This window comes from Pongo pygmaeus, chromosome 19 (assembly GCF_028885625.2).
Source record: "Pongo pygmaeus isolate AG05252 chromosome 19, NHGRI_mPonPyg2-v2.0_pri, whole genome shotgun sequence".
NCBI lineage: Eukaryota > Metazoa > Chordata > Mammalia > Primates > Hominidae > Pongo > Pongo pygmaeus.
This window is the reverse complement of record NC_072392.2, coordinates 72,035,210-72,055,905: the sequence shown is the minus strand read 5'-3', so window position 1 is coordinate 72,055,905 and position 20,696 is coordinate 72,035,210. Positions and strand designations below refer to the sequence as shown.

At 39.6% G+C, this 20,696-nt stretch overlaps 1 protein-coding gene across 2 annotated transcripts in view; it reads left to right on the top strand.

Moving 5' to 3' along the window:
- The window catches only part of FBXO47 (F-box protein 47), a 33,217-nt gene extending 15,989 nt beyond the window's left edge, over positions 1 to 17,228 (top strand). For both annotated transcript variants that reach the window (XM_054458055.2, XM_054458057.2), the window contains exons 7-11: positions 5,257 to 5,433; positions 6,668 to 6,814; positions 7,486 to 7,628; positions 11,321 to 11,480; positions 12,770 to 17,228. In XM_054458055.2, coding sequence (XP_054314030.2) covers positions 5,257 to 5,433; positions 6,668 to 6,814; positions 7,486 to 7,628; positions 11,321 to 11,480; positions 12,770 to 12,885 — 743 coding nt within the window. In that variant the 3' untranslated portion in view covers positions 12,886 to 17,228. The remainder of the gene's footprint in view (positions 1 to 5,256; positions 5,434 to 6,667; positions 6,815 to 7,485; positions 7,629 to 11,320; positions 11,481 to 12,769) is intronic.
- The last annotated feature ends 3,468 nt before the right edge of the window (positions 17,229 to 20,696 follow it).

The window sequence follows — 20,696 nt, the reverse complement described above, 5'->3', positions numbered from 1 at the left end:
CTAAAATCCCAGCACTTTCGGAAGCCAAGGTGGGAGGATCACTTGAGTCCAGAAGTTCAAGAGCAGCCTAGGCAACATAGTGAGACCTTGTCTCTACAAAAAATAAAAAATTATCCGGGCATGGTGGTGTGTGCCTGTGGTCCCAGCTACTCAGGAGGCTGAGGTGAAAGGATCACTTGACCCTGGGAGGTCGAGGCTGCAGTGAGCTGTGATCACACCACTGCACTCAACCTGAACAACAGAGTGTGACTCTGTCTCAATAAATAAATAAATAGTGGGCCAGGTGCCGTGGCTCACAACTGAAATCCCAACACTTTAGGAAGCCAAGGCAGAAAGATCACTTGAGGCCAGGAGTTCAAGACCAGCCTAGGCAATGTAGCAGACCTTGTCTCTACAAAAAATTAGCCAGCCATGATGGTATGTACCTGTAGTCCCAGCTACTCAGGACGCTGAGGTGGGAGGATAGCTTGAGCCCACTAGATTGAGGCTGTAGTGAGCCGAGATCAAGTAACTGCACTTCAGCCTAGGCAACAGAGACCCCTTTTCAAAAAAATAAAAATAAAATAAATTGTGGCATACATATATAGTAAAAGGACAAAGAAATGTAAGGGAATGATAAATATCGAATAAGACAGTGAGGCAAAAAGCAGCATGAGATTGGAGAAAGAGGGCTTCAACTGTATTGATGATATTTTATTCCTTAAGCCAGCTGGTGGATACAAAGGAGCTCATTATAGCATCCTGTAAACCTTTCTATATGCCAGAAATATTTCGTATTTTTAAATTATAGAACCTTATATTGAGCTGTTTCCCTCTGAGAAACTCCTACAATATGCACAAGGACACATGCCTATGAATGGTCATTGCAGGCAGAGGGCAGTGGCTCATGCTTGTAATCTCAGAACTTTAGGAGGCTGAAGTGGGAGGATTACTTGAGCCTAGGAGTTAGAGACCAGCCTGGGTGACATAGCAAGATCCCCATCTCCAAAAAAAAAAAAAAAAAAAATTAGGCGGGCATGATCCAGTCACTGCACTCCAGCCTGGGTGACAGAGGAGGCCCTCCATCTCAGAAAAAAAAAAACAAAACAAACAAGACCAGGTGAATGGATAAACAAAATGTGGTATATGCTGCAACATGGATGAACCTTGAAAACATTATGCTAAGTGAGAGAAGCCAGGAACACAAGGACAAATATTACATGATTCTACTTACATGAGATACCTAGAACGGGCAAATTCATAGAGACAGAAAGTAGATTTGAGGTTACCAGGAGCTGAGGGGAGGGGGGCGTGGGGAGTTATTGCTTAATGGTTACAGAGTTTGTGTTTGAGATGATGAAAAACTTTTGGAAATAGACAGTGTGGTGGTTGAACAACAGTGTAAATATAAATGATGCCACTGAATTGCATACTTAAAAATGGTTAGAATGGCAAATTTTTTGTGATCTATATTTTACCACAATATAAGAAAATTAATAATATACTATAAACCGTTGAATTGCACACTTTAAATGGTTGAATTTTATGGTATATAAATTATATTTCAATAAAGCTGTCATAAGAAAACAGTGATAGGCTGGGCAAGGTGGCTCACACCTGTAATCCCAGCTACTCACGAGGCTGAAGTGGATCACTTGAGCCCCTGAAGGTTGAGGCTGCAGTGAGCCATGACTGCTCTACAGTATTCTAGCATGGGCAACGGAGTGAGACACTGTCTCAGAAAAGCAAAGAAATAGTAATATACCATTTCACATTCCATTAGGATGGCTAGAATCAGAAAGTTTGATTTAGATAATAAGTGTTAGTGAGAATGTGACAACAATCCTCATATATTGCTGGCGGGAAAGTAAAATGGTGCAGTCACTTTGCAAAATAGTCTGACAGTTTCTCAAATGATTAAACATAGAGTTATATGATCCATCAATTTCACTTCTAGGTATATAGCCCCAGGAGAAATGAAAACATGACCACACAGAAACTTATGCATGAATGGTTTTGTTGTTGTTTTGTTTTGTTTTATTTTGTTTTGAGACAGGGTCTGGCTCTATCACCCAGGCTGAAGTGCAGAGGTATGATCTTGGCTCACTGCAACCTCCACTTCCTGGGCTCAAGCAATCCTCCAACCTCAGCCTCCCGAGTAGCTGGGACTACAGGCACATACCACTATACCCAGCTAATTTTTCTGGTATTTTTTATAGAGATGGGGTTTCACCATGTTGTCCAGCCTGGTCTCAAACTCCTAGGCTCAAGTGATCTGCCTGTCTCAGCCTCCCAAAGTGCTGGGATTACAGGCATGAGCCACCATGCCTGGCCTACATGAATGTTAATAGCAGCATTATTCATAGTAGCCAAAAGATGGAAACATCTCAGATGTCCATCAATGGGTCAATAGATAAACAAAATGTAGTAGTACATCCATACCATAGAATATTATTTGGCCATTGAAAAGAATGAAGTGCTATGGGGGTTGGGGGAGGGAGAACATCAGGAAGAATAGCTAATGGATGCTGGGCTTAATATCTAGGTGATGGGGGGATGCGAGCAAGGGAAGGGATAATATTAGGAGAAATACCTAATGTAGATGGTGGGTTGATAGGTGCAGCAAACCACCATGGCACATGTATACCTGTGTAACAAACCTGCACGTTCTGCCCATGTATCCCAGAACTTAAAGTATAATAAAAATAAATAAATAAATATATAGGTGATGGGATGATCTGTGCAGCAAACTATCATGGTACATTTACCTGTGTAACCCACACGTCTTGCACATGTAACTGAACTTAAAAGTTGAAGGAAAAAGAAGAATGAAAGAATGAAGTGCTGATATATGCTACAACATGGATGAACCTTGAAAACACTGTATTAGGTGAAATAAGCCAGTCACAAAATGCCACATACTATATGATTTCATTCGTATAAAAATCCAGAATAGGGGCGGGGCGTGGTGGCTTACACCTGTAATCCCAGAACTTTGGGAGGCCGAGGCAGGTGGATCACCTGAGGTCAAGAGTTCGAGACCAGCCTGGCCAGCATGGCAAAACCCCATGTCTACTAAAAATACAAAAAAATTAGCCAGGCATGGTGAGGAGCACCTGTGATCCCAGCTACTCGGGAGGCTGAGACAGGAGCATCGCCTGAACCTGGGATACAGAGGTTACAGTGAGCCAAGATCGCACCACTGCACTCCAGCCTGGGTGACGAGCAAGACTCTGTCTCAAAAAAAAAAGTCTGGAATAGGGAAATCCATGGAGATGGAAAGTAGAGTATTGGTTGCTTAGGGCTGGGGGTGGTAAAGGACAGAGAGATAACAGGATGATAGCAAAAAGAACAGGATGTCTTTTTGAAGTGATGAAAATGTTCTAAAATTGGCTGTGGTGATGGCTGCACATATCTGTGAATATACTAAAAACCATTGAATTGTACACTTTAAATGGGTAAATTGTATGGTATGTGATTTATATCTCAGTAAAGCTTTTGAAAAAGTAGTCCTATGTTAATCTAAATTTTTTTTTTTTTTTTTGGAGACAAATTCTGGCTCTGTCGCTCAGGCTAGAGTGCAGTGGTATGATCTCAGCTCACTGCAAGCTCTGCCTCCCGGGTTCACACCCATTCTTCTGCCTCAGCCTCCCGAGTAGCTGGGACTACAGGCACCTGCCACCACACCCGGCTAATTTTTTTGTATTTTTAGTAGAGACGGGATTTCACCGTGCTAGCCAGGATGGTCTCGATCTCCTGACCTCATGATCCACCTGCCTCAGCCTCCCAAAGTTCTGGGATTACAAGCATGAGCCACCGTGCCCGGCCGTTAATCTAAAATTTTTATATCCGAGTGCGGTAACTCATGCTTTGTAATCTCAACACTTTGGGAGGCTAAGGTGGGAAGATCACTTGAGGCCAGGAGTTCAAAACCAGCCTGAGCAATACAGTGAGACCTCTGTCGCTACAACAAATAAAATTAGCCTGTGGTCCCAACTACTAGGGAGGCTGAGGTGGGAGGATTGCTTGAGCTCAGGAGTTCAAGGTTGTAGTGAGCTATGATCAGTCATGCCACTGCACTCCAGCTTGGGTGACAGAGCAAGACCCCATATCTATCAACAACAGCAACATAACATTTTCTTTTTTTGTTGTTGTTGAGACAAAGTCTAGCTCTGTCACCCAGGCTGGAGTGCAGTGATGAGATCTCAGCTCACTGCCACCTCTGTCTCCCGGGTTCAAGTGATTCTTCTGTCTCAGCCTCCTGAGTAGCTGGGATCACGGGCATGTGCCACCGCCACTGCCTGGCTAATTTTTATATATATATATATATGTATGTATGTGTGTATATATATGTATGCATATATATGTATGTATGTATGTACGTACATGCATATATATGTATATATACATATATGTATGTATGTATATATACACACACATACATACATATATATATATATATATATATTTTTTTTTTTTGAGACGGAGTCTCACTCTGTCGCCCAGGCTGGAGTGCAGTGGCGCGATCTTGGCTCACTGCAAGCTCCACCTCCCGGGTTCATGCCATTCTCCTGCCTCAGCCTCCCAAGTAGGTGGGGCTACAGGCGCCCGCCGTCATGCCCGGCTTATTTTTTGTATTTTTAGTAGAGACAGAGTTTCACCGTGTTAGCCAGGATGGTCTCAATCTCCTGACCTCGTGATCTGCTCACCTCAGCCTCCCAAAGTGCTGGGATTACAGGCGTGAGCCACTGCACCCAGCCAATTTTTTGTATTTTTAGTAGAGACAGGGTTTCGCCATGTTGGCCAGGCTGGTCTTGAACTCCTGACCTCAAGTGATCCTCCCACCTCGGCTTCACAAAGTGCTGGCATTACAGGCATGAGTCACCGTACCTGGCCATAAAATTTTCATAGAGGAAAATGAAGTGACACTTTCAGTACAAAGTATATTAATGATGTATGTCTTTGACCTTTCTCTGCATTTATTTCTTTTTAAATCCAAAATTGTACAAGAGTCTGGTAAGTTTAAGCATGTCTTTTGATTTATTGACCCATTATTCAAAATATTGGCTATAAATCAGGAAGATAAGAGTAAGTAAGTAGATAGACAAATTATGAAGTTAGGGGAGTTTAAGAATAGATAATCTCTTGGTTACTTCCTGTTTAGAAACCTAGTTTACTATCACTAACCATAATGATTAATAAGTTGCTTTGATCACTATTCAATATGCACAGCAGCCTTTCTATGAAGAATGATTTACAATTCTTTTGTCTTCATAGGAAGTGCCCGAAAACTGGAGTTAAGAATCAGACTCTTCTGTAGGAATGTCCTCCTTGATCATTGGACACATCAAAGTGATTCTGCTTTTTGGTTGACACGAATATTAAAACCATGGCCAATGGTGAATCAGGCAAGATTACTGTATATCATCTTTGGGCCAATATCTCCTCAAGATGGTGAGCACCCATTTTTCAGGGGTGTAACGTAACTGGTTCATTATTTTTACTTTAGGAAGCATATATATATTTAGGAAGCATATATTTATACACACACACACACACACACACACACATGCACGCATGCACACAGTGGTGTGATCATGGCTCACTGCAACCTCCACCTCCTGGGTTCAAGTGATTCTCCTGCCTCAGCCTCCCAAGTAGCTGGGACTGCACGCACGTGCTACCACACCCAGCTAATTTTTTTTTTTTTTTTTTTTTTTTTTGAGACGGAGTCTTGCTCTGTCACCCAGGCTGGAGTGCAGTGGCGCAATCTCGGCTCACTGTGAGCTCCAATTCCCGGGTTTACACCATTCTCCTGCCTCAGCCACCCGAGTAGCTGGGACTACAGGCGCCTGTCACCACACCTAGCTAATTTTTTGTATTTTTAGTAGAGATGGGGTTTCACCATGTTAGCCAGAATGGTCTCGATCTCCTGACCTTGTGATCCGCCCACCTCGGCCTCCCGAAGTGCTGGGATTACAGACATGAGCCACTGCGCCTGGCCAATTTTTTGTATTTTTAGTAAAGACGGGGTTTCACCGTGTTATCCAGGATGGTCTCGATCTCCTGCAGGGTCGGTACCCAGGTTGCTCTCAAACTCCTGGGCTCAAGTGATCCTCCCACCTTGGCCTCCCCAAGTGCTAGAATTACATACATGAGCCACTGTGCCTGGCCAAGAAGCATACACACACACACACACACACACACACACACACACACACACACATTTTTTTGAGACAGAGTCTCGCTGTGTCGCCCAGGCTGGAGTTCAGTGGCCCAATCTCCACTCACTGCAACCTCCGCCTCCCAGGTTCAAGCGATTCTTGTGCCTCAGCCTCCTGAGTAGCTGGGACTACGGGCGTGCACCACCATGCCTGGCTAATTTTTATATTTTTAGTAGAGACGGGGTTTCACCATGTTGGCCAGGCTGGTCTCAAACTCTGTACCTCCAGTGATCCTGCTACCTTGGCCTCCTGAAGTGCTGGGATTACATGCATGAGCCACCACGCCCAGCCGGAAACGTTCAAATCTATACTATTACCAGAATTGACTTCTTGTTTTGAAAGTTAAAATGAAAGTAGCTTGTATAAGTAATGGGATTGCATTATGCAATTCACTTTCCTTTTTAAACAAGTCTTTATCACAAAGCCAACTATTCTGTCATAGTCTCGTTTTTGTTTCAATTCAGGACAGGTGGTTTGGCAGAAAATGATAGAAGAACCTACAGATGAATTCAGTCTGAAAGGTTTGGCTGATGCCATTAAGTTACTATATGATGCTAGCACTAAAGAGTGGACAGCAGATGATGTTATCAGTCTTGTAGATGAACTATCAGGTAAAAAATATATTTACTAACATAGAGTAATAGAAATTTGTTGTTAAAATACAGTTATAAAATTGTGAAGATAATTCTACAGGTAACAAATGATGTGCCTGTTGGAAATCACTGAATGCTCTAAAATATTTAAAGAGTTTGGCATTATGTTTGAAGAGAATGCATATAATCAACTTACTTTCCTTTGCTTGCCAATTTTATAAATAAACATTTATTATTATTATTATTTGAAAGCCTCTTTGTTTAATTAGCTCAATTACTCCCATGTTGTAAATTCTTAGAAACACCCTCCTAGGTTCTGTAAGAAGCCCTCTTCTGTGAGTAAAGGAAAGGTGAAACAATTATTCCTATTCCTGCATAATCCTTTAGATTCTAAAGTTTACAAGGATGCTTTCCTTGCACAGGATTAGAACACTTTGCCTGCTGACCTATGTGTAGGAGAATTGCTTTGTTTATATTATTAGTACATTTGTAAGAGCCTCCATGACATGGCAATAACCTGTCTCTGACTGAATGCCATAATTGGAAAACTAGAGCATTTTTTTCTGAGCATTTCCCTTGGCACTAATTGTATTTCCAATAAAGTGATAAAATATTGCATGTACTTAATAGTATTTACTATAGCTGTTGTGTGATTTCTCATTAAATAATTGTTCTTCCTCTAATAAAAGTGGTTCCCCGTGAATGGCTTCTAGAGAATAATGCACGTCTCCTAATGCTAAGTGGAAACAACATCTGTTTCACTTTCATGGCTAGTAAAGCTGTGAATGGACGGACCATTGAACTGGCAAGGCTCATAGTCTTTTTGGCTTTGGTAAGTAAAAATAAGTTTTTCTCTAGCAAGTTTTTTAACACAACAATTGACCTACCAGGGAGCTGCCCTGAAGGAACTGAAATGTGGACAAAACATTTTGTAAAAATGAGTATTGAAGTATATATTTTCAATGTTTCTTTTTCAAAATATTAAAACATATGTTTTGTTTTGTTTTTTGAGACAGTCTCACTCTTTTGTCCAGGCTGGAGTGCAGTGGTGCAATCTCAGCTCACCGCAACTTCTGCTTCCCGTGTTCAAGCGATTCTCCTGCCTCAGCCTCCTGAGTAGCTGGGACTAGAGGCATGCACCATTATGCCCCAGCTAATTTTTGTATTTTTAGTAGAGATGGGGTTTCACTATGCTGGCCAGGCTGGTCTCGAACTCCTGACCTCATGATCTGCCCGCCTTGGCCTCCCAAAGTGCTGGGATTACAGGTGTGAGCCACCGCACCTGGCCTAATATTAAAACATGTCATAAACTATAATATTTGGAATCATCCCTTCTATTAACCTCTCCCCACTTCAAGTCTGGATTTTCATTATACAGTTCTGCTAAGTTATATTCTTTTTTAAAAAATTCCATGTTAAAAAAAGCATCCCATTTGATTTACTTCAAAATAATCACTGTGGATGTGGGTTGGGAAGAGGACTTGGGAGTAAATGGAGATAGAGTTGAAATAAGATTGATAATTGTTCAAACTGGGAAATGAGTACTGGGAGTTTATTATATTATTCTCTCTAATTTTGTATAGTCAAAATGTTTCAAAATAAAAAGTCTTAAAAATATATTTAGGCTGGACGGGATGGCCCACACCTGTAAACCCAGCACTTTGAGAGGCTGAGATAGGAGGATCACTTGAGCCCAGGAGTTCAAGACTAGCCTGGGCAACATGGTGAAACCCGTCTCTACAAAAAAATACAAAAATTAGCTGGGTGTGTTGGCAACATCTGTGGTCCCAGCTACTCAGGAGGCTGAGGTGGGAGGATTGATTGTGCCTGGGAGTTTAAGGTTACAGTGAACCAAAATTGTGCCACTGTACTCCAGTCTGGGCAACCAAACGAGACCCTCTCACCTCTCAATACACACACACACGCACACACACACATACATATACACATACATACATATATATAATATTATATTTATTTAATATTCATTTAACACAAATTTGTGTTGAGTGCTTACTATGGGCCATAAATTATGAGATTCTTGAGCCCAGGAGTTCGAGAGCAGCCTGGAAAACACAGCAAGACCCTGTCTCTACAATAAAAATGTTTAAAAATTGGCCGGGCATGATGGCTCATGCTTGTAATCCCAGCACTTTGGGAGACTGAGGCAGGCAGATCACCTGAGGTCAGGAGTTTGAAACTAGCCTGGCCAATGTGGTGAAACACCAACTCTACTAAAAATACAAAAATTAGCCAGGTGTGGTGGCAGGTGCCTGTAATCCCAGCTACTTGGGAGGCTGAGGCAGGAGAATCACTTGAGCCCGGCAGGCGGAGGTTGCAGTGAGCAGATCATGCCACTGCACTCCAGCCTAGGTGACAGAGTGAGACGCTGTCTCAAAAAAAAATAATAAATAAATAATAAAAAATTTTAAAATTTAACAATTAGCCAAGAGTTGTGGCACGCGTGCCTGTGAGCTCAGCTACTCAGGAGCTGAAGTGGGAAGATCACTTGAGTCTGGGTGGTCAAGGCTGTATTGAGCCAAGATAGCACCACTGCACTCTAGCCTGGGCAACAGAATGAGATCCCATCTCAAAAAATAAATTAATTAAATGAAAGGCTGGGGCATTGGTTCATGTCTATAATCCCAGCTCTTTGGGAGGCTGAGCCCAGAGGATCACTTGAGGCCAGGAGTTCAAGACCGTCCTGGGCAATATAGGGAAAGCCTCAATTCTACAAAACATAAAATAAAACTAGCTGGGTGTGGTGGTGTGTGCCTATCGTCCTAGCTACTCAGAAGGCTGAGGCGGGAGGATCACTTGAGCCCAGGAGTTTGAAGCTGCAGTGAGCTATGGTCATGCCGCTGCACTTCAGTCTGCATAGCAGAGGGAGACCCTGTCTCTGAAAAATAAATAAGTAAATGAATAAGTAGGAGTTCACCAGGCAGATAGAGGGTGGCAGCAGATTATTCAAGGCAGAAGAAAAATGGGATCATGTGACTGTATTCAGGACACTGTAAGCAGTTCAGTATGATTTCTGAAGGGTAGAATCTGCAGAAGAGTAGCAGGAGGTGAGGTTAGACATGAAGGGAGAGGCTAGGTAAGGAAGGGTTTTGTGGGCCATTCTGTGGAGCTTGAACCCATTTTCTAATAGGGAGCTACTGAAAAGTTTTATGAAGGGGAGAGACATAATTGGTTTTGTGTTTTTGGCAGATCATTTTGGCAGCACTATAGCAAATGTAATGAAGAGAAAATCACTAGGGGTGGGGAAGCCTTCTCTAGAAAGCCTTCTCTGATTAACGTGTCAATTCTGATCATTAAAGTTCTCTGAATTGCCTCTGATTTGTCTTCTCTATCTTCGTTTACTATTAGTGTCCTTAAGCCACTGTATGTGTGGGCTAGGTCATCTCCCAAAATAGACTGCAAGCTCTTTGAAATCCAGTACTGTGTCACTTATTTCTTTCATAGTTCCTAGTACAGTACTTTACACATAATAAATAGTCAATAGGTCTTTCCTATCACAGTGCTATTATTTAGTTACACTACTATACAGCTTATTTTAATATGCATTATTTATTTGGCTATGTGAGTTAAACTGGCAATTAAGGATGTTAGTAAAGAAACCTTTTACTTTTCAGTCAATTTTAGCTAGGAACATGTAATCTTTAAATATTTATCTTTTCAATAATGAAGAAACAAATATTCCCTAAAATTCTCAAGATGGAAAGTCGACAATACCATAGAATTCTCTTGCTTATTGAAATTGCCCATTTGTCTGTCACCCTCATTGGACTTCTTGAAAATAGAGCCATGTCTTTATGGTTTGTCATTGTATCTTCAGCTCCTAGCAGGTGCTCAATAAATGTTTATTGAATGAGTAAATGAGCAGAATTTTTTTTCTATGTTCAGTAACTGTTTTCAATACATATATATATATATATTTTTTTTTTTTTTTTTTTTTTTTTTTGGAGACGGAGTCTGGCTCTGTCCCCCAGGCTGGAGTGCAGTGGTATGATCTCCGCTCACTGCATCCTTTGCCTCCTGAGTTCAAGTGATTCTCCTGCCTCAGCCTCCTAAGTAGGTGGGATTATAGGCGCTCGCCACCATGTCTGGCTAATTTTTGTATTTAGTAGAGACAGGGTTTCACCATGTTGGCCAGGCTGGTCTCGAACTCCTGACCTCAGGTGATCTGCCCACGTTGGCCTCCCAAAGTTCTGGGATTACAGGCATGAGCCACCGTGCCTGGCCTGTTTTCAATATTAGTTATTTCATTAGTAAATAATATTCTATGATAATCTTAAATTAGGCTTGTATTTACTTCATACTTTTTTCCCATTAAAATTGTACCATTTGAAAGCAAAATAGTATTAGATACAAGAGCATTTCCCATGTATAGGCTCAGTATGGTGTCAGGTATCATAAATTATGTAAAATCACAGACTATAATTATTCATCATTGTTCACCATTTTCAAATTCTATAGCTTTCTTCACATGAAGGTTTACAATGCTTTATATGTCTAAATCAGGTGTGTGAGAAAGAACTATACTGCATGGATTGGACTGTTAAAATGATGCAAAAAGTCTGCAAAGTCTTTAGCACTCCAGTGGAAAGAAATAACTTCCTGCAGAGTGTGGCAAATGCATTTGCATGTGTTATAATGGAAATGCTGCAATCAATTATGTCTGGTAAGTAGGAATGTACTTGGTGCACAGGTGTGCGTAAAAATGCGCTGTAGCCTCCACCTAAAACAGAGATATTTTTCTCTAACAGTCCAAGTATAGAAAAAAAAAAAAGCTATTTCTATGTTGACTTTTTTTTTAAAAAAAAACTAACAATAAATAGAGGGAGCAGACTTCTTGTTTGTTTGTTTTTCCTTGCAATATATTTAGTTCCTGGCTTTCGTCACTTTAAAAATCTGGTATTGGTTTTAATGGAGAATATAAAGTTGAAGAGTCTGCTTTGAAAGGAACCACTTTCAATTTTGCACAGCAAAAAAATTTAACTTGCTCACTTACCAACTGTCACTAGCATAAAAATATATTTGTAAATATTATTTTATAGGTTTATTAAGTAACCAACATGATAATTAACCCTATTTTACAGATGAGGAAAACTAAGGCTTAGAGAAGTTACCTGATTTACCAAGGTCTCAAAGTTAGAAGCAATAAAGCATGGATGAGCATCCTTTTCTTCTGACTTCTAATCTACTTTTCTTATATAATTCCGTGATTTCAGTAGTTAACTTGACTTAGTAAAGTCACTAACAAAAAGTCTTCTGTTTAAATATTACTAGGGAAGGCCGGGCGCGGTGGCTCATGCCTGTAATCCCAGCACTTTGGGAGGCCAAGGCGGGTGGATCACAAGGTCAGGAGGTCGAGACCATCCTGGCTAACACAGTGAAACCCCGTCTCTACTAAAAATACAAAAAAATTAGCTGGGCATGGTGGCAGGCGCCTGTAGTCCCAGCTACTCAGGAGGCTGAGGCAGGAGAATCGCTTGAACCCAGGAGGCGGAGCTTGCAGTGAGCCAAGATTGTGCCACTGCACTCCAGCCTGGGCGACACAGGGAGACGCTGTCTCAAAAAATAATAATAAAGAAATAAATATTACTAGGGAAAATTAGAACATCTTATGTTTCAAATAAATTATATACGTATAAGGCGGGCGGATCACCTGAGGTCAGGAGTTTGAAACCAGCCTGGCCAACATGGAGAGACCTCGTCTCTACTAAAAATACAAAAATTAGCCAGGTGTGGTGGTGCATGCCTGTAATCCCAGCTACTCGGGAGGCTGAGGCAGGAGAATCGCTTGAACCCAGGAGGCAGAGGTTGCAGTGAGCCGAGATGGCACCACTGCATTCCAGCCTGAGCAACAGAGGGAGACTCCATCTCAAAAATTAAATTAATTAATAAAATAAATTATATACTTAACATTTTAACTGTCATTTTCTTTTCCCTACTATGTATGGCATATAGGAGACCGTGATGAAGATGACAGAAGCTTTTTGAATTTGTTCCATCTTGTACATGCTCAGGCTAACTTCCATAAGGAGGTCCTGTATTTGACCATGAATACTCCTCTGTCTACCTAAATCCTCAGAAAGCCTTGCCTTTAGAGAACCTCACTGAACGAATGATTAGAGGAGTGCTACTTTTTCACTCAAAAAATAGCATCCATGGGACTTTTTATCATCTAAATAACCTAAGAATTCAAAAGCTGGATAGAATTTTAAAAGCAACTACGTACATCATTATTAATATAAAAATAACAGGCAGACTCAAGAATGTACTGAGATTTCTCTGGAAAACAAGCTCTGCCTCTACAGGTTTTAGTCAACCTAACACCAAACCAAAATAGAATGTTAGCTGTTCAAGAATCTGGGACCAGCCAACCTGTATGTATGCATTTTTGAAGCAAGAGAAAATTCCATTTTATAGTTAGACCCAAATTCACTAAATAGTGTGTATGTTCACTTTGTCTAAGTTGTATAGACATAGCCCAGAATGTTTTGTGAAGATTTGCAATATGGTGTTTTGGAATGTGTAGAATACAAATCACAATTTTTACTACCTTCTTGGCATATGCTTACAAAGAACATTATATTTTCTTCATGTTTTACATGAACCAATGGATAAAAAACAAAGTATACATATATGTCTCTCTCTCTCTCTCTCTCTCTCTCTATATATATATATATATACACACACACACACTCAGAGACATATATTTCCTTCTTTAAGATAATCATACAAAGGGTCTATACATACAGGAAGGTATATATTGTCTCAATACAATCAAATCATCTTTTACTGGGGATTCAAATAAAATGTAGCAAATAAGAGAAAAATGAAATGAAAGAAAATAGCTATTCTGCTGCCAGAATAATCTTTACAAATAGTTTTTACTTCTTCCTAAAGTTTTTCTCCCTATCTTAAAAAGTGAGATTTGGCTGGGTGCAGTGGCTCACACCTGTTATCCCAGCAATTTTGGAGGCTGAGGCAGGAGGATCCCTTGAGTCCAGGAGTTGGAGGCTGCAGTGAGTTATGATTGCACCATTGCACTCCAGCCTGGTGACAGAGTGAGACCCTGTTTCTAAACAAAACAAAACAAGACAAAAAAACAAGATTTGACAAAGGAAACTAAAAGTGTGAGTGGTTTACAGCAGCCCATGAGAGAGTGGGGTTCAGTTCTCTTCACTCAAGTATATAGATTCCAAGAAGCTGCAGGACTGTTTCAGCCTGACTAGCATCTGCCACTACTGCTTTTACTTTTACTAGTAAAGTAGATAATAATAGTGGAGTCCTCCTGGATCTCCCATCCCATTTTTTTCTCCTTGGGTTTGAGCACTTTACTTCTGAAGACACATTGCTTCCACCTGGACTTCTCAGAGGCTGGCCTTCTTTACCCAAGCTCTTGATTTAACTCACCTTTGGAGCTGATGAAGGAAAGAAACACTAGAAGATATGGAAAGTATCTGCAGAAGTAGGGTGTAAATTGTGGGAAATTCTGAAATGTTTGGTAAGAGGGACTCAGAGATGAATAGGACTGAGGAAGAGTGAAAATTGTGGAGAAAATACAAATTGTGAGAACAGGATTTTATTGTATTTCAGTAGTAAAGCACTTACCTTCATTTCTGGAGGGTGAGAAGTTTAACTGTCTTTCTTAGATGGATTTTCCAACTGCAATTCCATTGGTGGCAGGAATTTTTTTCTCCAGTTTTTCATTAGCATATTTATGCAAAAACAAAGTTCTTGCTTTTATCCTGGTTTAATTTTCTTCTTCTCAATGTAAGAATTCACCCTCAGTTGAATTATAAATGGAATTGAATTATAAAGATTAAAAGTTGGCAGATATCAGAGTATAAAATAATACCTTAGTTTTTTCATTTTCCCCTCTCTTTTTTCCTATACATGCTTGCAAAGCATAGATCTATCAAAACACTGATTATTCCAAGTTAAGAATATACCTCTTCAACTATCTGTGAGGGAAAGAAAAAATAAGGAAAAAAGCGTAACATATTTAAATATAAATCGTGAAATTTTATTTTTTTTTTTGAGACGGAGTCTCACTCTGTTGCCCAGGCTGGAGTGCAGTGGTGTGATCTTGGCTCACTGCAACTTCTGCCTCTCTGCTTCATGCGATTCTCCTGCCTCAGCCTCCCCAGTAGCTGGGACTACAGGTGTGTGCCACCATACTCGGCTAATTTTTTTGTATCATTAGTAGAGACAGGGTTTTGCCATGTTGGCCAGGCTGGTCTTAAACTCCTGACCTCAGGTTATCCACCTGCCTCAGCCTCCCAAAGTGCTAGGATTACAGGTGTAAGTCACCATGCCCAGCAATAGTGAATATTTTTAATATTTTATTAAATGGATTCTAGATTTCATTTCCTTAGAGAAAGAAGTTTGGCATTGTAAAGTTTCCTTGAATTCCTTGAATTATTCCAGTCTCCACAGCAATTATTTTTAGCAAGTTTACAAAAGAAGCATGTAAAACATATTTGGTCTGGGTTTTGAATCTTCTTTATACACTTGAACTGACATGACTGCTGCTGTAATTTTAAAAAAAAACCTCATTATTTATTTCATTATTCTCAATAATTGTGAGATTATTATATCATCCTTACCAAAAATTTGGAACATAAAAAGTTTGATTCATTCTTTGGGTGCAGGAAATAAACTGTGTCATTCTGCCACCAATAAAAAGCAAGCTGACAAATTGTCCATTCAATTGTTAAAACATATAAATAACATTTATGACCAAATTTGGAGTTTTTTCAATTCAGTGGTCCATTCTTTTTTGCCGAATACCTTTGTCATGAGGAATAAAGTGTAATGTCAAATTTTAAAGGGGAAATTAACTTTTAAAAGCATATGTTGTTATTACCATTATTATCAATGTTTAAGTGATGGTATAGGCAGTCATACTCTCACAAAAAAAGAGCATTTGGAAAATGAATAGTTTAAAAACATTAGGAGACTGTCAATTTCTCACTAACTCTGGAACAGTCATAACAACATAACTATGTAAAGTACTAACAAGTCAGATAATTTAGCCTGTACTGTTTTTTAAAGTAGAAGATTGGCTGCTGGGCGCAGTGACTCACACCTGTAATCCCAGCACTTTGGGAGGCCGAGGCAGCAGATCACAAGGTCAGGAGTTCAAGACAAGCCTGGCCAAGAGACCAGCCTGGCCAACGTGGTGAAACCCTGTCTCTACTAAAAATACAAAAATTAGCCCGGCATGGTGGCGGGCGCCTGTAATCCCAGCTAGTTGGGAGGCTGAGGCAGGAGAATTGCTTGAACCCGGGAGGCGGAGGTTGCAGTGAGCCGAGATCACGCCATTGCATGCCTGGGTGACAGAGCAAGACTCCAACTCAAAAAAAAAAAAAGATTGGCGTAAATTAGCAGACCTGGGCGCCCAGCTCCTTTTTCATTTTTGTAATGATTTCCTCAGCCTCCTTTGACTTTGATTTGGAGAATGATTTTTTACTCCCTTAGAAGGCAAGTTCAATAACACATTATTATCTTTATCTTTATTATTATGTCTACACACACCATGCACCATAATAGTACTAACAAACTAATGATGCTATCTTCCTTAGAAACTAATTGAAAATGTACAACTTGTGATAAGCTCTCTGTATCTTGTGAAACTATGAAACTTCAACACTTTTTTGGAGGATTCCTTCTCATGCCAATTATGAGATACCCAACAGAAGGTACAGCTGGAAATACCATCTTATGTCAATGAATAACAAACACTAACCTCTTTGTGATTATTACTAAAAGGTTAACCTCTTTATGCAAATAGTACTCAATTGTATGATTACAGATTTTTATGTCAATAAATATTGTGAAGGGTAAAAATAAGGCTATTACAAAAGCCTCTTTGGTTATTGGATATCTTACTAACAATGTGACTTCTGTAGCACTTCCACTAGCAGGTAACTGTGAAACCTGTAAGAAATCAGGATATGGACATATGCTCCTTGGTTTTTGAGGCATTACTAAGCTAGGAAAGGTGACCTGAAAGATAGCTGTATTGAACAGTCTTCTCCAGGTTAAAAAAGAAAAAAAATTCCAAAGGACTAAGATTGCATTCTTTTCATCAAGAAAACAAATATATTCCATTTAAGGGCAAGATTGAAAAAAAAAAAAGAAGAAAAATATAACTCCAGAAAATTCCTCAAATAACTAGAGACTGAAAAAAGAACCCCACAAACCACAACGATTTGGCCTTTGAAAGACTCTTAAATTAAAATAATAATAGTAATACTTGTAGACATTCCGAGATCACTGCTTTCTTAAAGGTGCGTATAACGAAAATATGCATTGCTATTTCAGAAGTATTGTTTTTATGGTAAAATTTCTTTGATACTAAATATTTGATATTTGCTAAATTTTGTTTATTTACTATATTAATAAAACTATGTTAAAATTGAAAACATTCCATCTTGTTCAGAGTTTGTCATTATGCAAGTCATTAAGCTTTTTGTGGGGGAACTTATCTTCATTTAAGCTGTTAATTATAGCTCTACCATGATCAAAAAAAGAAATGTCTTAATATAAATTAATATTGCAATTAGCTGTATATTTATGTATGTGTATACTTACACTTAATATTAACATAAAATTAAATAATTTCATTTACTAGCAATAACTCATAAACAATAATCTATAGAACAGTATTCTGCACTGTTCTGCTATTTAATTCAGTGATTAAATCTGTAAGCAATGAATATTCCAATTACTGCTAAACTAGAAATGCTACAATTATCATAGCTTAATATCAGTTTCAAAAAATAAAATATGTAATTAAATATTGTGGATTACCTGCAATTTCCCATGACTATAAGATCTTAACAGTGTTTTTTTGAGACAGAGTCTGTCACCCAGGCTGGAGTACAGTGGTGCGATCTTGTTGTACTGAAACCTCTGCCTCCCAGGTTTAAGCGACTCTCCTGCCTCAGCCTCCTGAGTAGCTGAGACCACAGGCACACACCACCACGCCTGGCTAATTTTTGTATTTTTAGTAGAGCTGGGGTTTCACTTTGTTGGAAAGGCCGGTCTCAAACTCCTGACTTCAGGTGATCTGCCCCGCCTCGGCCACCCAAAGTGCTGAGATTATAGGCATGAAGCACAGTGCCTGGCCTCTTATGGTGTTTTTTTGTTTGTTTTTTGTTTGTTTTTTCGAGACATAATCTTGCTCTGCCGCCTGGCTGGAGTGCAATGGTGCAATCTCGGCTTACTGCAACCTCCGCCTCCTGGGTTTGAGCAATTCTCCTGCCTCAGCCTTCTGAGCAGCTGGGATTTACAGACACGTGCCACCATGCCCAGCTTTATTTATTTATTTATTTATTTATTTTTATTTTTAGTAAAGACGGGGTTTCACCATGTTGGCCAGGCTGGTCTCGAACTCCTGACCTCGTGATCTGCCCACCTCAGGCTCCCAAAGTGCTGGGATTACAGGCATGAGCCACTGCTCCCAGCCTGTGTTTTGTTTTGTTTTGTTTTGTTTTTTTGAGACTGAATCTCTCTCTGTCGCCCAGGCTGGAGTGCAGTGGCGTGATCTCAGCCCACTACAACCTCCACCTTCCGGGTTCAAGTGATGCTTCTGCCTCAGCCTCCTGAGTAGCTGGGATTACAGGCATGTGCCACCTTGCCCGGCTAATTTTGTATTTTCAGTAGAGATGGGGTTTCACCATGTTGGCCAGTCTGGTCTCCAACTCCTGACCTCAAGTGACCTACCTGCTTCGGCCTTCCAAAGTGCTGGGATTACAGACGTGAGCCACCACCACACCTGGCAGTCTCACAGTTTAAATTTTAAGTACAAAGATGTTCTTAAACATTTCTAATGTATCTGCCTTAGTGTGTTTGATTTTATAATGGAAGTGGTGTCAATGGCTTTTTCTGTTCCCCTCTTAATATATGACTTTGGTTTTATTTTTGTTTAAAATAGATGGGCACGAAACTGACTTAGAAGAGGCCACTCTAGGCTTTGAAAATATTTATAGTTTGATAAAGCCAAAGCATGTAATTTGCAAAGACAATTTTCCACTTCAGTTGTGCTTCGATGCCTTACTAAGGAAAAGTCCCATTATTTTTGAGTAATTTAAAATCAAAATGATATTTTGGCCAGGCACGGTGGCTCACACCTGTAATCCCAGCACTTTGGGAGGCTGAGGCAGGCGGATAGCTTGAGGTCAGGAGTTCCAAACCAACCTGGCCAACATGATGAAAACCCATCTCTACTTTAAAAAATACAAAAATTAGCCAGGCATGGGGGTGCACGCCTGTGGTCCCAGCCACTCGGAAGGCTGAGGCAGGAGAATCGCTTGAACCCAGGAGGCGGAGGTTGCAGTGAGCCAAGATCATGCCATTGCACTCCAGCCTGGGTGACAAGAGCGAAACTCTGTCTCAAAAAACAAAAAATAAAATAAATACATCATTCTTCCCCACAAACCGCCTGTTTTCATCAAGAAAGCAGGTATTAGTGTAATGATTCTTAGCATTGTCACTTGATTTTTTCTAAGTAATTTATAATTATTCAGAGTGGTTTTTATCTCATTGACATTTTATTGGACAAAATTACCCTATGACACAGATTTATAAAATTTATACAAAATCTTATATTACAGAAGTAACTTTTTTCAGTATTTTATTATGTTTTGGGATGCCAAAATACAAATAGTTTAAATGTAAAATTTAAACAACTATCAAAATAACACAGTAAAACCCTATTATAAGCTAGCATATTGTTGCATAAATATAAGCACAAAGTCATACATTTTTTCCAAAATGTATTGATTTATTTTTTTAAAATCATATTTTACAAGTAACTGAAGAGATGGGTAATCTTCTCTCCTTACATTGTACCCAATACCAGTGGTATATATTACCAGTGTATGAGTGAAATCTGCTGATTTTTTTTCGCTGAATTGATTAGTTGTTTCAACTTTACATGAATACAGACTGAGAAGCCTTGATGTCACAAAAGACCAGAGCAAGCTTGGTTAGACTATACCTTAAAGATCTATACCATCATAACTAACTATAATTTGGACCCCTCCAAAATACTGGCGCTTGCCTGAATTACCTAGGTAAGGATGTAGAGCTGCTGTCTTGGCTTGAAGAGGGAAATTATAGTTCATAACACTAAGATATACCAGAGTTAGAAGAATATTTTAGTGGAAAATGTCACATCAAGAACTCCACTGAAGATCATTTCTAAGTATATCCAGGTTCACAGCCATGCTTCTTGCATCCATGTATGTCAGATTACCTATCTTTTTGCTACATACTACGATGCAGTATCATACTTGTTAATATTCCTTAAACAGTTTAGGCAAATTATCACAGATATAATATATATTTGGAGTAAATAAATATGGCCATTTTCTCATCAAAATCTGGCTGTTGGTGAAAAAAAAGTTTTGCAGTTAAATTTTCATTATAAAATGTCAGGTTGGGGAGAATATTCAGAAAAGGGGGACTACCAGCGAACCATTAAGAGTTCGTTCCATGGGAATTCTGTTCTCAATGATGTAGTTTCCAAAGAGATAATGTGACCTTGGCCTAACACTTTTCATTTGATAGAATAAACAGAAGACCTAAAGTTTATGTATTTATTTATTTTTATTTTATTTTTTATTTTTGTGGAGATGGGGTCTCGCTATATTGCCTGGGCTGGTCTGGAATTCCTGGCCTCAAGCTATCCTCCTGCTTCTACTTCCCTAAATGCTGGGATTATAGGCGTGCGCCATAGCACCTGGCCTAGCCCTAAAGTTTAAATGACTTACGAAAGGTCACATAATTTGTTGCCAAAACAAAGCTTCCAGAATAGTGTTTTTTTCTTGTCCATAATTTTTATGTTTTTATTATTTTTATTTTTTGAGATGGGGTC